This window comes from Tachyglossus aculeatus, chromosome 8, assembly GCF_015852505.1.
Source record: "Tachyglossus aculeatus isolate mTacAcu1 chromosome 8, mTacAcu1.pri, whole genome shotgun sequence".
In the NCBI taxonomy this organism is placed as follows: domain Eukaryota; kingdom Metazoa; phylum Chordata; class Mammalia; order Monotremata; family Tachyglossidae; genus Tachyglossus; species Tachyglossus aculeatus.
This window is the reverse complement of record NC_052073.1, coordinates 299,112-315,831: the sequence shown is the minus strand read 5'-3', so window position 1 is coordinate 315,831 and position 16,720 is coordinate 299,112. Positions and strand designations below refer to the sequence as shown.

The following is a 16,720-nucleotide window of genomic DNA, read 5'->3' as shown; positions in this document are numbered from 1 at the left end:
CTTTTGCAGGCTCCTCCTCCCCCTCCCATCCTCTTACTGTGGGAGTTCCCCAAGGTTCAGTGCTTGGTCCCCTTCTGTTCTCAATCTACACTCACTCCCTTGGTGACCTCATTCGCTCCCACGGCTTCAACTATCACCTCTACGCTGATGACACCCAGATCTACATCTCTGCCCCTGCTCTCTCCCCCTCCCTCCAGGCTCGCATCTCCTCCTGCCTTCAGGACATCTCCATCTGGATGTCCGCCCGCCACCTAAAGCTCAACATGTCGAAGACTGAGCTCCTTGTCTTCCCTCCCAAACCTTGTCCTCTCCCTGACTTTCCCATCTCTGTTGACGGCACTACCATCCTTCCCGTCTCACAAGCCCGCAACCTTGGTGTCATCCTCGACTCCGCTCTCTCATTCACCCCTCACATCCAAGCCGTCACCAAAACCTGCCGGTCTCAGCTCCGCAACATTGCCAAGATCCGCCCTTTCCTCTCCATCCAAACCGCTACCCTGCTAATTCAAGCTCTCATCCTATCCCGTCTGGACTACTGCACTAGCCTTCTCTCTGATCTCCCATCCTCGTGTCTCTCTCCACTTCAATCCATACTTCATGCTGCTGCCCGGATTATCTTTGTCCAGAAGCGCTCTGGACATATCACTCCCCTCCTCAAAAACCTCCAATGGCTACCGATCAATCTGCGCATCAGGCAGAAACTCCTCACCCTGGGCTTCAAGGCTCTCCATCACCTCGCCCCCTCCTACCTCACCTCCCTTCTCTCCTTCTACTGCCCAGCCCGCACCCTCCGCTCCTCCACCACTAATCTCCTCACTGTACCTCGCTCTCGCCTGTCCCGCCATCGACCCCCGGCCCACGTCATCCCCCGGGCCTGGAATGCCCTTCCTCTGCCCATCCGCCAAGCTAGCTCTCTTCCTCCCTTCAAGGCCCTGCTGAGAGCTCACCTCCTCCAGGAGGCCTTCCCAGATTGAGCCCCTTCTTTCCTCTCCCCCTCGTCCCCCTCTCCATCCCCCCGCCTTACCGCCTTCCCCTCCCCACAGCACCTGTATATATGTATATATGGTTGTACATATTTATTACTCTGTTTATTTATTTATTTATTTATTTTACTTGTACATTTCTATCCTACTTATTTTACTTTGTTGGTATGTTTGGTTCTGTTCTCTGTCTCCCCCTTTTAGACTGCGAGCCCACTGTCGGGTAGGGACTGTCTCTATGTGATGCCAATTTGTACTTCCCAAGCGCTTAGTACAGTGCTCTGCACATAGTAAGTGCTCAATAAATACGATTGATTGATTGATTGATTGGTCAAGGTGGGGTGGAGCAGGAGGTTGGCAGCATCAGGGAGAGTTAGAAGGTGGGCAGTAGAGGAGTCACTGGGGACATCCATGTGTATGTTAAAGTCTCTGAGGATCAGAGTGGGCATGGAAAGGAGAGAAGGAAGGTGAGAAAGGGGTCAAAATCATTAAAAAGGTTGGAGGTGGGGTGATGGGGGCGGTAGATGATGGTTACAAGAATCTGGAGGGGGTGGTAGAGGCAAATAATATGGGCTTCAAAGGATGGGTAGGAGGGGGATGTTGTAGATGTTAGAGGAGAGAATTGAGTGTGCTGAGTTGTAGAAGGAGATCAGCAAGGTATGGCAAGGTGACTGAGGGCTTTAAAATCTATTGGTAAGGATTTTCTGTTTGATGCAGAGGCAGATGGGCAGCCACTGGAGGTTCTTGAGAAGTGGGGAAACATGGACTCAATAAATGCGATTGATTGAATGAATGGACTCAATTAAAAAAAAATGATTGGCAAAGCAGAATGAAGCATGGACTGGAATGGGGAGAGGCAGGAGGTAGGAAGGTCAGTGAGGAGGCTGAGGCAGTAGTCAAGGTGGAATAGGGTAAGTGCTTGAATCAGCATAGTACTAGTGTAGTTGGAGAGAAAAGGGTGGATTTGAAGGATATTGTGAAGGTAGAATGGACAGAATTTAGTGACATTGAATATGTGGGTTGAATGGGGTGGGTTGAGGATAATGTCAAGCTGATGAGCTTGTGAGACAGGGAAAGTGGTGATGCTGTCTACAGTGATGGGGAAGTCAGGGGGAGGATGGGGGTTGAGTGGGGAGATGGATGAGGAACTCTGTTTTGGATATGTTAAGTTTGAGGTTTCTGCGGGACGCCCAAACAGATGTCCTGAAGACAGGAGGAAATGCGAGACTGCAGAGACGGAGATTGATCGGGGCTGGGGGGTAAGATTTGGGAATCATCGCTACCTTTGACTGCTCTGAAATTGTCCTCTTCCAATTATTTTCCTGCCTCTCTGGTGGCTCCTTCTAGGTCCCTTTCCAGATGAAGTGACTGAACAAAAAATGCAGTGTTGAGCTGAATGTATGGATTGGCCTGGGAGCTGAGGATAGTGAGATCCTGGGATTGTGTCTGTCGGGATTGATTGGGAGGGCTGGTTGGGGGAGGCGGGCTCTGCGGTGTGGCCTGGTGGGTGGGCAGGGGGAATGGGGAGGAAGGGGTCGGAGGACACTGATGGTTTCTCCAAATGGCTTCACGTGGACATGTACAGGACTTTCATCATGCTTTCTCTCTGGTTAGGGAGAAAAACACTGGCTTTGTAGACATACAATGCATCAGCACCTTGTGCCATGCCCTTGTGCCCCAGTGAACCAGTGCACCATTGTACTCACTTCAGTGCACTGGTGTCCCTGTGCCCCAGAGTCCCAGAGTACCGCATACCAGCACACCAGTGCCCCTATGCCCCAGCATACCACAAACAAGCCCCTGTGCAATGTCCCTGCATCTCCGAACACCAACACCATTGCACTGCACACTAGTGCCCCAGTGCCCTTATGCCCCCATACACCAGAAAATGGCACAGCAACACCCTGTTTGATGGCCCTATGCCTCAGTGCACCAATGCTTCTCTTCCTCAGTGCACTGCACAGTAGGGCACTAGTGCTCCCGTGCTTCCCTGCATCAGGAAGTTGCACAGCAGCACCCTTTTTGATGGCCCTGGACCTCAGCGCACCAATGTCCTATGCCATACCACACCACCCTACTGCATTCCAGCACACTAGTGCCGCTCTGCACCACCACACTAGTGTACCACACACCAGTGTACCAGTGTCCCTCTGCACCAGCACCCCAGTGAAGCACACACCAGGACACTGTGTCATGCCCCGGGCCTCAGTGCAGCCCACTCATAATAATAATAATAATAATGGCATTTATTAAGCACTTACTATGTGCTAAACACTGTTCTAAGCACTGGGGCGGTTACAAGGTGATCAGGTTGTCCCGGAGGGGCTCACAGTCTTAATCCCCATTTTACAGATGAGGTAACTGAGGCCCAGAGAAGTTAAGTGACTTGCCCAAAGTCCCACAGCTGACAATTGGCGGAGCTGGGATTTGAACCCATGACCTCTGACTCCAAAGCCCGGGCTCTTTCCACTGAGCCATGCTGCTGCTCTAATGCCACTCATGCCCCAGTGCCCCAGCACACCAGCAAACTACACACCAGCATACTGTGTGATGCCCCTGTGCCCCAGTGCACCAGCGTGCCACACACCAGCACACGAGTGCCCCGTGGACCAGCGTGACAGTGTTGTGATAATCTCAGCCAAGCCCAGAATATATAGCATCTGAGCTGCCCTCGGGAGAGGTTGTTAGTCCAGCTAGTCTGGGTTCCTGTCCCGCCAGTGATACTGGGCACTGGCTGCCCCCCTGCCTCAGCCCTCCAGCTAACACCCTTCCATATTCCCTATACCAGCTTCCTGTGGCCTCATCTTCCCTGGATGGGCCCCAAACCCTCTTGGAGCCGCTGTTCTTCCACTCCTCTGCTTCCCAAAGTGACACCTTCTCAGAGTTTTGCCCCTTCTGGCTCTGGCAGGCGAGGACTGCCCAGCCCAATCCTGCCCATCCTTCCCTGCCCTGCCCTGTCAACCCTCCCTAGGGGGCTGTGGTTTTGTGGGTTTCTGCTCAGCTGCTGCCTGTGCCCACAGCAGAGTCCTATTGTTTTCAGCTCAGGCTGAGGCGGGAGCTGCTCCGCCCCCTGCTCCTCTGGGTTGCTCTTGTTTGGCTGGCCCTCCTACGGCTTTCTGGGCTCCAGGGCCCTTGGGCAGCACACCCTGGCCCCCTGCCCTCACCAGGGTGGTGGGAGCCTCACTGAGCCTCTGGGCACAGTGGCCTCTGTGGGGACCGGCCCCCTGGAGTGGGACAGGCAGGAGCTGAGTGAAAACATTCAATGGGCTGCAGAAGGGATGCTAGGAGCAAGGGACCGCCCTGCTGGAGGGGCTGTCAGGCAGCCAGAAAACGGTCCCTTGAGTACCTATTTCTCACAGCTCTGGTTGACATTGGTGGCGTCCTGTGACTCTCTTTGGCACCGTCGGCATCCCCCGGCTCTTATTGGCACCACTGTTGTCCCTCGACTCTCATTGGCACTGGCGAGGTCCCTCGACTCTCGTTGGCTCTGTTGATGTCCTGCGGCTCTGGCTGTCACTGTGGAGCGGATGCTATGGCCATCTCATTTCCCAGGGTCTGTGGTCAGGCCCTGCCAGTGGGGCAGAGAGCCCTCTGCAGGTTGGGGGCCGGGGTTGGATGACCCTCCTTGGATCTTTCCCGAGTGCTTATCTCAGCTCAGCTCAGCTCAGGGCTGGGCAAGTGCTCCACAGATTTCCAAGATAGAAACAGTAAATCGTGTGGTCATGTATCTTTTTATTCACAGGCTATCTCTCTATGCAACTGAACTTTCAGTTCCTTGTTCAGCTGTCTCGTCCTGATATCCTAATCCTGCTTTACCCTCGCTCTTCCTCTTGCTGTCACTGTCTGCCAGTTCCTTCCGTCTGTCTCCCTCAGTAGACCTTAAGCTTCATGAAGGAACTTGGGTCTGGCTCGTACTGGACCCTCCCAAGGGCTCAGCTTAGTGACTATTACTCAATAGGTGCTCAATAAACAGTAGGTGCCTCAGTGGGACTGAGTGAACCGACTGCCCAGAGGAGGTACCCAGTCTGCAGCTGCAGCAGGGCCCATCTCTCCGTGGGAAGCCCCTCGAGGGCTTAGAACCCCGCTAGGGGGAAGATCTGGAGATGTGGGCCAGGTGACCTGGGGCCAGGTGGCACTGCCCCTGGGCTATTCATGGAGCAGAGGGAGCCCTTGGAGGGGGCACTCAGGCCTGCCCATTGTGCCCGATGTGCCTAGTGCGCCCTGGCTCATTTTGGCCCCCACCATCAGCCTTCAGTTGCAGACGGGGGCCGGAGAACCGGCTTGTGACAGAGTCCAGAAGGGCTGCTTCTAGCGGAAGCCAGAATGAGGAAACAAGCAGGCTACTCCTTCACCTGTGACAGCTGACCCCAAGACCAACGAGGGCTTTCTGCCTGATTCCTGCTCTGGAGTACTTGTGCCCTCCTCGAGCCAGGGAAGGGGAGGACATGACTCTGTGCCCGAAAGGCAGATGGAGAGAGAAAGACAGGAATAAACTCAGATCCCTGCCACTGAGCAAGGGGGCCTGGGCGGCTTCCTTGGTGCACAGACGCTACCTGGTGGCGGCGAGGGAGATGATTTCAGTGGCCCTGAAGGAAGCCCCTAGAGGTATATAGACAGACAAGCTCTCTGTCTTCGCTCACTGAGCAGAATTGGCATGATTTAGTTATTTGTTTTTTAACTAGACTATTAATTCAAGCCGGCAATAACTTCACTTTACACCAGGATTTAAGAAATTCCAGAGAGAACCTCAATATTGCCCTCCCTCTCCCCCGGGGTTGCCTGAAATCCAGGAATTCCAAAAGGGGAAAGACTAAAATGAGACAAGGAATTATTTCTTTCTAATTCGTTGACTGTTGTGGGATATCAACAACACCCAGATTCCCCTCCTCAACCTTTATCGGTCTGCTTGCATCCTTCTATCTTCATGGGTTAAATGAGGGTGCCTCATCCAGAGATTCTTTGGCTACATTTTCTCTCAGTTTCCAGGAAGAAAGAGACTCCTGCCAAAATCATTTCTCTTTTGAATACACTATTACAGTGTAGATCATAAAATATATAGCCATTTCACATCTGGAATTGACACTTAATAGTACCAGTATCATTAAGTGTCAATTCCAGATGTGTGATGCATAAGTATCTATCATATATGATATATCAGTGCATGCAGACGAGAAAATAGTTTGGAAAGAGACTCTCCCAGAAACTGAGGGAAGGTAGCTCAAAGTTTCTGCAGAGTAAGACTCCCTTATTTAATCCAGAGGTTTCTCTTTCTCCCTCTCTCTGTCTCCCTCTCTTTCACATACATACACAGCCTCTCATTCCATTTCTCTCTCTCTCTTCCCAGTTTTTAATCTCTGTCATCTCTCTTTCCTTTCTGTATCTGTCTATCTCTTTCTATCTCTGCTTCTGCCTCTGGTTCTCTCTTTCCATGTTTTTCTCTCTTTCTCTGTTCCTAACTCTGTTTACCTGACTCTGTGCCTCTTACTGCATTTTTCTTTCTGTCTGTTTCTCTGATCATCTCTCTTTCTATACCTCTCTCTGTCTCTGTCTCTTTTTGTCTCTCTCCATCTGTCTCCATGCCTCCCTATCCATCGGTCTTTCTGTATTATCTCACCCTTTTTTCTTCTCTCATCTCTCTTTTCTTCTCCCTCCTTTTCCTCTTTTTTAAAAATGTATTTTTATGGTACTTGTTAAGCACTTACTATGTGCCAAGCTGTTTCCAACTTGTTCCCTCTTTTTTTCCACACACACACACACACACACACACACACATGCACATGCACACACACCCATTTATATGGAAACAATTCATACTTATCCACAGGTAAAGGGAACCAATGCAGCTGAGTGTTTCTAATAGGAAAAGATGGGAAAGTAGACCTCCAGGTGACCTCTTGAAAGTGCAGAAAGATTTTCTGGGGAAGAAGCAAGAGAACGGTTTTCCTGTGTGCTAAAACGAACACCCTCTCCCCCTGGCCCCCTCCTCACTCCATCTAGAAACATCGGCATTTGTGAGTTTGAAGTGAGCAGTGCCTCCCGCCTCCTTCTGCCTTTTTCTTTCCCCCGTGCAAGAGTCAAATGCATCTGTTGCTAGAAAGTGGGTGTCTTGCTCGAGATCTTCACATAAACTATGTTTGTAGCTCCCTCTGATGACCACTGGGTACTCCACAATGTGAGGCTCCTTTTATTCTGGCTGGGGAACTCGACTAACAGCTCACTGGTTAAGTTTTAATTGCTTCCAATGAGGTCAGCAAAGGTATTTATCGAAAAGCCCTGAACATCAGGCTCACTCACACACATTTGCACTCACACACACACACACACGCACGCACACATGCACACACAAACACATACACGCACATAGAAAATCTTCTTGTGTGTTGATTTATGGAAACAATTATGATTCTGCTGGAGACTTTTGGAGCTGAGAAATAGTCTGTAGCTACAGTAGAGAGTTTCGTGTTGCAAAAGCCAGGCAACAGAAATGGAATACTTGTGTATCCAGCTGTTATCAACAGGAACAAGTAAGTTATTGTTATCTCTCCTTTAAAATAATGCTTAGAGTTTTCCAAGGGTTAATGGCTTTTTCTCAGGGCTTCGTTTTAGAGGGAAGAAGTAAAAAGTTAACAGATTTTCTAGACATGCTCTTAAGATCTACAGCAATTACCCTGCCTAGAGCTTGTAGAAAGATAAGGCTGAGGCTCTCCAGAGCTTCCCTGACATTTACATCAGGGAAATAGGGGCCGTTTTCCAGAGAAGAAGGGGCTGGCCGCAAGGTAAAAGTAGGAAATGAGCAGAATGTAGGCTCACTGGCCTTTCCTTGGACTACGTTTAGAAGACTTTCTGAATCACGGGTCTTCCCGGAGAACCCTTGGGTTTCCTGAGGCGGCTGTGGGTGGTCAGAGGAGGCTGGGTCAGCACCCAGGATGGTGCCCGGCCCCTCTGGGCAGCTCCCTGTGGGCACAAGGTAAGACGAGGGAGGCGCTGGGCCCATCCGGGGCCCCAGGAGGGACAGCCACGGGGCTGCCCGGGCCCCACCTGTGCCCCACCTGCGGCCCCACCCCACCCCTCCCGCTCACATCTCTGCCCGCTCAACTTTGCTTACGTTTCTCCTTTTCGATGCCACAGAGAACTCCTGGAGCCAAGGAGGTCCCGAGGCACAGGGTGGCCCCTGTCCACTGCTCTAGGGGTCCACCGGCCCAACGGGCCCCAAACCGGCACGTACCCCTGTTTGGACACCTGCAGCCGAGGGCTGTAGCCGGCTGCTCGGGGGCGAGGCCCAGCCCGGTCAGCCGGATCCCGGCCCACCACTGAGGCAAGAGGTGGCCCGTACTGGCCCGGGAGCACCCGCCGCACCCGCTGTCACTGCTGCCGCAGCCGCCTGGAGAGTCCCCGATCATTATGTTGGTCAGTAACCCCCAGGGCCCTGCACTATAATGCACAGATGGATACTGACATGGATCCTGCCAAGTTTGCTCTACCCCCTGTGCTTTCCCATTGTGTGTCTAGCGGGCACTCTGTCTGTAGCTTGCAATGACATGACCCCGGAGCAAATGGCCGCGCACCCCAACTGCTCTGGCCCCGAGCGCCACACCAGGAGCTACGATTACATGGAAGGGGGAGACGTCAGAGTCAGAAGACTTTTCTGTAGAACACAGTGGTATCTGAGGATTGATAAACGAGGAAAAGTCAAAGGGACCCAAGACGGGAAAAATAACTACAGTAAGTAAGAGCTGCTTTCTCCATGTTCCCGATTCACTTCAGACGTGTGTGTGTGTGTGTGTGTGTGTGTGTGTGTGTGTGTGTGTGTGTGTGTGTGTGTGTATGAATGCATGAGGGGGAGTAGAGGGGGGCCGAGGGGAGGCGGGTTGGGGGTGGTGTCAGGGTTTGCGGTTGGCAAACGTGCTGTTTTTGGTCTGTAGCTTTTATAATGTTAAAATGCCAGGCTGGGGAATCATCTCTCTCGGCCTGCATGTGTAAGAAACTTAGGGTTGTGCTACTGTGATGCTGGGACCAGCGTGAGCTGTGGGTCACCAGGGGGAAGAGTCCAGTCAGCCTCTGTTGGAGGACGGAGCCGAACTGGAAACAGAAAAACCCCTTGCTCCCTGATCAAGGTGCTTACCAAAGTCAAACCAGGAGGGAGAGAGCCTTTCACACAAAACTCGATGGTTTCATATTTCTAGTAAGCTTCTCAGAAGGCTCCCGAAAAACTTTAGTTGATCATTTCAATGGTTAAAGAACCTCGAGTGTATTTAAGCAGCAGACCCTCGTCTGGTGGTGGAGCTGGGTCACTGGAAGGGGGAGCTGGTGGTTCCCTCGTTCCCACCTCCAGTTCTCTCACTAATTCTTTCCAGTCCCAGGGCTGTTCACCATGACTTACTCGGGCTTCCCTGGCCATTTGGGATAAAAATACCCCCACTGAGGACTGACCATTCCCGGGACGGTAGCGATGAGGTCCCGACTCTGTGACCGGTGCTGGGGTAGAAGGGCAGTGATTGGCTCAGACACAGTCCCTGGGCCCCAGGGGTCCCACTGTCTATCATTAGAGTCAAGAGAGACCACAGTATACCCAAAAGGGCGCCAAGGGTTTTCAGTTTCTGGTGGAAGTTTCTCCACTTCCCCAGGTTTTCCCTGATGAGCAAAATCCATCTTTTTTCCCTGAGGTTGTAAGATTCCATGACTCCCCCCCCCCTTCCCCGGCTGTCATGACCCATCTACTTTAACCCTTTATTCAAAGATTCAGCATCTACCTGGAGAGGTTTTACTGTTTTTTAGGTCAAGAGGCTCATTGGATTCTCAGACACATATGTGAATTCCGTGTTTTTCAACAATGAAGTGGCATTTCTGAGGTTTAGTTCTTTAGGGAGAGATCATGATTTCAGGCACTTGCTGCCCCTGAATGCCGCTACTATATGGCTTCTTCAGCTTTCAGTGTTTGTCTCCTGCTGCCCCATCCTCAAGAGTGTCTGTCCATCCTTCTGTCTGTCACCAGAGCACTGGGCAGGAGAACAATAGGGCTCTGCTTTCTGGCTAGTGCACTGGAGTTAGCTTCAGGAGGAAGGAGGTTTAATTGAGAGGTAACTGGCCACATGTGGGCTGCTCTGTGCCCTGTGGGCTGGGGCTGTATGGGTCAGAGCCCCTGGACCCACTCTGTTCAGCCCCCTCCACGGCCCTTCTCCATTAGGGATTTTCCCTGCTCTCTGGGCAACACTTTGAGAGATGCCTTTTCTGGGGAAAAGTGGATGCAGGTTGAGGCATGGACCAGGTCTTTCCAGGGAACTTGGAATCACTCATTTCCTCACGCTTGTACCACAGGAGAAGTTGTGATGTAATCCCAAGTCCATGCCATGGATTGATTTTTTTCATCTAAATTCGAAACCCAATTCTGCTGTCTGTACAAACACCCCCAAACCTCTGACTAGGACAGGACAGCAAACCACTTTGGCCGTCCCCAGACAATTAAAGAGCCTATGCTGATTTGCCACATCTTTTTTCAAATAACAAGTGATAGCCAGTTCTTCAGCTATGGGTTTTCTGGCCCTTCCACTTTGGAGCCATTCAGGTGATGATATCTACCTGGGCTCTGCCCACCAGGCCTTGCCCTGCTTATGCTAGCTGGCCGGTGCGGCTGCTTGGGTTGGATGGGGAGGGAGGAGGAATTTGGGGAGGGGGCACTCCCTCGGCCAGACTATCGGCAGTCGTCAAACGCTGGTCTCTGCGGTCTTTAGAAAACGAGGCCATTTTGATGCTGGACTACCTTCCAACCCAGAAACTCGGAGCGAGCCGAGTCAGTGCCTCCCTGCACCTCCACTGTGACCGCCACGGAGAGGGAAGAGAAGGGAAAGACCCATTTGGGCTGGTGGAGGAGCCAGGCCCCACAGATGGCACTAGAGGAGCCAGGCCTCATGGAAGGCACTAGAGGACCCAGACCCCACGGACGACACTGGAGGTGCCAGGCCCCGTGGATAATGCTGGAGGACCCAGGCCCCATAGACGGCACTGGAGGAGCTCGGCTCAGCCTGCAGCCAACCGTGTGCTCAGATGACTTTGGAGGACCCAACCCATGCGAGGACAAACCACTGGGAACAGACAACAGTGGAGGGCCCAGCCCCAGGCTACAGCAAAGGGTTCTGGGAAGATACTGGAGGGAAACAGGGTCCTGAAGAGGATATCTGCTCTGGAAGAGGCTGGGAAGGCTCCAGTGTCACCTTCCTCCCTTCCCGGTGAGGATTTCTGACCCATCAAAGACAAAGACAATTAGTGCTGGTGGCCCTGGAAGCCTAGAGGCCGGGGACTGTTTTTTCCTTCAGAGGGGCAAGGGAAGGGGCTGCCACTTGGCCATTGGCTCAGAATGAACGCCGAAGCCTCTGGATGGGCTGGGAGTGGGGCAGAGATTCCAGCCCCTCATCAGCAAGCACAGAACGTGAGACTCTGGGTCTCACCAGTCTGGGACATTTCCAAACTCAAAACCAAGGATGCTAAGGGGCACCTAGTCCTAGGTGACCTGCCAGGGTCTGACATCAGGATAGAGAGATAGCCCTTTCCCCGCCACTGCCTATGTGGGGAGGTTCCCAGAAGAGGACAACTGCCTGGGGAGCAGCTCTGGCCCCAGGGGGGATGGGGAGCAAGGTGGGAGCTAGCAGAGTTGAGGGTGGGGGTATTGCACCAAGGGGAGGCCTTAAGGACCACACATCAGCCAGGTACTGTACAAAGCGCTGGGGTGGATACAAGCAAATTGAGTTGGACACAGTCCCTGTCTCATGTGGGGCTCTCAGTTTCAATCCTCATTTTCAGACACAGAGAAGTTAAGTGACTTTCTCAAGGTCACACAGCAGACAAGTGGCAGAGCCAGGATTAGAACCCATGATCTTCTGAGTCCCAGGCCCATGCTCTATCCATTATGCCATGCTGCTTCTCGCTAGGATGATAGCAGCAGTGATGGTGATGGCAAAGGTGAGCCCCACTGCACTTGACGCTTCACTTGCCAAGATGGAATCCCAGTATGTCTCACTCTGCCACCGCTCCCTTTCTGGTGCCACCTCTGGGTGCTCCACTCTATTCTTCCACCTTATCTGATCTTCTCAGACTGTCAATGCTCAGGGCTCTACTAAACCTAATTACACTGTAAAAATGGTAGCTTCACCTCTCAGCAATGTTAGAGCACATGCAGCTATGACTTAGAGAGTCCTTCCTCAAATTGGTTCTTCCTCTTGAAAATCCAAGTGTCACCTTCCGGCAGGTTAGGGCACCATATATGTAAATTACCTCTTCCAGATCCCTCTCCAGGGCCTGAGGAAATTAAGGTACTTCTAAAAGGCAATCTCCAGTGGATCAGGCCAGGCTTCCTGTCAATATTGGGCTGCACTCTCCAGTCTTGGGCCAAGCTCCCCTTTTGGAGAAGGGTTCAACACAGCACGGCGCTCAGTGGCCGGCACACTGTAGGTGGTCAGTAAATAGCATCGATGAGGGACTTGGTGAGAACATGAAGCACAAGTCAGATGGACGCTTTTCAGGGTTCGGAATTCCAGAGGGGCTGGTTCACCCGCTCCCTGGAGGTCTCTCTGGGGTGGCATGGCTTCCTGGGCCAATCCCCATGAGCCATTTTAGGGACCAGCAAGGATGGGTGGGCAAGGAGAATGGAGCGGAACGCCGACGGCTCCCGGTGGAGAAGCCTGCTGCAAGGCCAGGCATTCATCAACCTCCCCTCCTTCATAGTAAATTTGTTTCCAATTAAATCCGCTGCAGCATTGGAGGAAATGTGATCATCAGGGACGGCATCTTCCCATGTGGTGAACCTGGCCTGCTGATTTAAGACTCCAACAAGGAGAGCCTTTCCAACATCTGTGGCCGGGCTGAATTCCCCTTACTCTTGCCCCAGCTCAATCTCCTCCTGGGTCCAGGAACATATTGAAGCCTTTTCGGGCCCTGCCCCCCACCGGCCCCGCCTCACTGGGTTAGACACTTGGGGAAGGGGCCTGGAAGCTCCCCAGCAAATAGCCACAGAGAGCCTTGGCGTGCAGCTTCATTGCACAATCACCAGGCTCATTAGTAACTCTCTGGCCACAACAGGAAAATCCCTCCAACATTTGGCTTTTTGGTCAATTTGAACTCTGGGTGTGTGCTGGTAGGGACTTGTTGGCCGAATTTTCTGGTGAGCAATTAAAAAACGAGCAAGCACGCATATGAGAGAAAAGAAGAGACGCATGAAAGTAATGATACAATGGTGAGTATGACCACGGTGATCACTCCCACATTTCGTGTGTCTAACGGCTGCAGAACACACTGCATCATTTGTATGGGTGGGAAAACTGTCCTTTGTCTCCTGAGCGGTGTTGAAATTGGGAGGAGGTGCTCCCAGATGGGGCTGACAGCGGCACACACCACAGAGCTCAGACTCTGATGGAGCTGGGGGAGACACCTCACTGAAGCCCCGATGAAGACGGCTGCCCCCAGGAGCAGCTCACTGGGCTTTCCCACCTTTCCCAAGCTGCCTCGCACGTCCCCACTTTGGCCTTATGGAGGGCAGCAGGCAGCATCTAATGTGGATTGAGCCAGAGCCTGTGGGGGAGCCTGGGAGCCTGGCCTCAGGAAGGACCAGGTCAGAGCCTCCCTGTGGAAACGCCCGTGGACACCGGTCCAACAGGACTGGCTGCCTGCCTGGTACATCAACCCCTTCCCTCCTGCCCGACTGCCAAGACCTGTGGTCTTCCCCTGGGATCCCCAAGGTTTCATCTAACTACTGTCAACAGGGCAGGCTTTCCTGGCTCTACCCACCCAGGCCATCTCTTCCTCCACTCCAGTGACCTCCCTGACTCACTGACAGGGTGATCTTGGGGCTTCCTATGTACAGAGCGCTGTACTGCGTGCCAACAGCATGCCTACTGAGTGCAGACTATTGTCCTGCGCGTCTGTTGAGTGCAGTCAGTACTGGGTACTGACTGAGGGCAGAGCACTGCTCTTGGTGTCCACTGAGTGCAGTGTGTTGTACTGGGTTTCTACTGAATGCAGAATGCCACCTTGGGTGTCTGCTGAGTTCAGAGCACTGTACTGGATACCTCCTGAGAATGGAGTGCGGTACTGGGTGCCTACTGTATTGCCAGTAGAGTACTGGGCACCTACTGAAGACAGAGTATTGTACTGGGTACCTACTGAGAAAGAGCATGAAAAAGCAGCATGGCATAGTGGGTGGAGCATGGTTCTGGGAGTCAGAAGGTTGTGGGTTCTAATTCCATCTCTGCTACCTGTCTGCTGTGTGACCTTGGGCGATTCACTTCACTTCTAGACGTCCCCTTCTAGACTGTGAGCTCATTATGGACAGGAATGTGTCTGTTGGTATATTGTACTCTCCTGAGTGCTAGTACAGTGCTTTGCACACAGTAAGCACTCAATAAATACGATTGAATGAATGAGTGAACTTCTCTGTGCCTCAGTTACCACATCTGTAAAATGGGGATTGAAGACTGTGAGCCCCACGTGGGACAGGGACGGTGTCCATGCTGATTTGCTTGTATCCCCCCAACACCTCCAGCCCCCAGTGCTTAGTAAAGTCCTTGGCACACAGTATTTGCTTAACAAATGCCACAATTATTATTATTCTTATCATTACTATGTGCAAAGCACTGTGCTCTGTGAGAAGAGGAGCAAAGGGCACTAAGTGGGGAGACACGAATGATGAGAGCTGATGTTGTAAGGGGGTGATATGTGGTGGACAGCCCTGAAGTCGATGTCCAGGAGTCATACGATTGATACGATTGATAAATATGATTGAATGATTGAATGAGTCTTGGCTCGATGCTGAGGGAGGTGGTCACTTCGGGGTTTTGAGGAGAGGGGAGAAGTATCTTTCCGAACCACATTTCAGGAAGATGATCTGAGCGGCTGAGTGGATTAGGAATTGGAGGTGGGGAAGGCTGGAGGCAGGGAAGCCAGTGAGGGGCTGGTACAACAGTGATGTAATAATGCTTGGCTCAGGGCCAGCACCGCATGGGTGGAGAGGAAAGGGTGGACCTGTGAGGTACTTTTGAAGAATAAAATAATAACAATAATAATGATGGCATTTATTAAGTGCTTACTATGTGCAAAGCACTGTTCTAAGCGCTGGGGAGGTTACAAGGTGATCAGGTTGTCCCTCAGGGGGCTCACAGTCTTAATCCCCATTTTACAGATGGGGTAACTGAGGCACAGAGAAGTTAAGTGACTTGCCCAAAGTCACACAGCTGACAATTGGCAGAGCCGGGGTTTGAACCCATGACCTCTGACTCCAAAGCCTGTGCTCTTTCCACTGAGCTATGCTGCTTCTCTAAGGCCATTTTAGCCATTTTAGCAGCAATTTGGATGTGAGAGCCAAGCAGAGTTACAATGAGCCATGCCCCCTGACCCATCGGGCTCCCATCCTTGCAGTTCCCAGGGACACCAAGACTTGAAGGGGCCTGAAGGGGACTGAAGGAGCCTCAGTTCCCATGCAACATGCTCCCTGTGTTCTAGCAAAGCCCCATGGCGGGGAAACTGGCCCCATTGCTCTTGCTCATCCTGAGCCTGGAACCCTTACACAGAGGTGGCTTCCTCCCACCCCACAGAGCACTGCAACCTTTCAGGTTGGAGCACCACACCAACCTTCCCCAATCACCTAACAACATCTGGCAGAAACATGCAACAAAACCATAGAGTGGCAGACCTGAATGGGCATGTGTGCGCTCCATTTTACAGGTGGCCATTTTACATGAGATTATTGATTCATCTGTTAACTGGGATCGAGCCAGGAAGGCTTCTTGGAGGAGGTGAGGGCTTAGAAGGGCTTTGAAAATACGGACAAATGTAGCCTCACAGGTTTGGTGAGTGGAAGCAGGGGAAGAAGGAGTTTCAGGCTGGGGGAATGGCACAAGTGAGAGACTGGAGGCTGGAGAGGCAAGAGAAAGAGAGACAGAGAGGTGGCGGGAGAGAGGGATGGAGTGGGGGCCAGTTGAAAGGTCAACGTGGGATGAGTGAAGTCAGTGAATTGAAGAGCAGTGGTTGAAGGGAGTCGATAGACTGTGATGGAAATAAGCGAGAACCGACCTGAACTGGACTCTGAGACCAGACAGAGTCTCGCAGTAGTTGTCCTGGGGTGGCTGGGGGCTGTGGTTTGTGGGGGGCCAGGCCTGGCCTGGAGGCGATAACCAGCTATCTCTTTGATAATCATCAGCAACAATGTCGATGTGTGAGATGAGAGAGCTGGAGGATACATACATATTTATTACTCTATTTATTTATTTATTTATTTTACTTGTACACTTCTATCCTACTTATTTTATTTTGTTGGTATGTTTGGTTCTATTCTCTGTCTCCCCCTTTTAGACTGTGAGCCCACTGTTGGGTAGGGACTGTCTCTATGTGATGCCAATTTGTACTTCCCAAGCGCTTAGTACAGTGCTCTGCACATAGTAAGCGCTCAATAAATACGATTGATTGATTGATTGATTGGAGGAGATCACGACAACGAATGGGAAGGAGTTTTGTTTTGATGTAGGGGGAAATGAGGAGCCAGTGGAGTTTTGAAGGGCCTCATCATCATGGATGGCTTTTATTGAGCATTTACTATGTGCAGAGCATTGTACTTAGTGTTTGGGAGAATACAAAAGAGTTGGCAGACTTGTTCCCTGTCTACAGCAAGCTTACAGTCTAGAAGGGTAGACAAACTTTAATAGAGATAAGTAATTTATAATATGTAATTTAAGAGCTGTGCTGTGCTGTGGGGTTGTGAC

At 51.8% G+C, this 16,720-nt stretch overlaps 2 protein-coding genes across 2 annotated transcripts in view; one reads left to right on the top strand and one right to left on the bottom strand.

Annotated features, from left to right (window-relative positions):
* Positions 1-16,720, bottom strand: part of FAM227B (family with sequence similarity 227 member B) — a 154,868-nt gene that overhangs the window by 25,841 nt on the left and 112,307 nt on the right. The gene's annotated exons all lie outside the window — the stretch shown is intronic.
* The window catches only part of FGF7 (fibroblast growth factor 7), a 74,158-nt gene continuing 65,779 nt past the window's right edge, over positions 8,342-16,720 (top strand). The window contains exon 1 of the mRNA XM_038750321.1: positions 8,342-8,702. Coding sequence (XP_038606249.1) covers positions 8,417-8,702 — 286 coding nt within the window. The 5' untranslated portion in view covers positions 8,342-8,416. The remainder of the gene's footprint in view (positions 8,703-16,720) is intronic.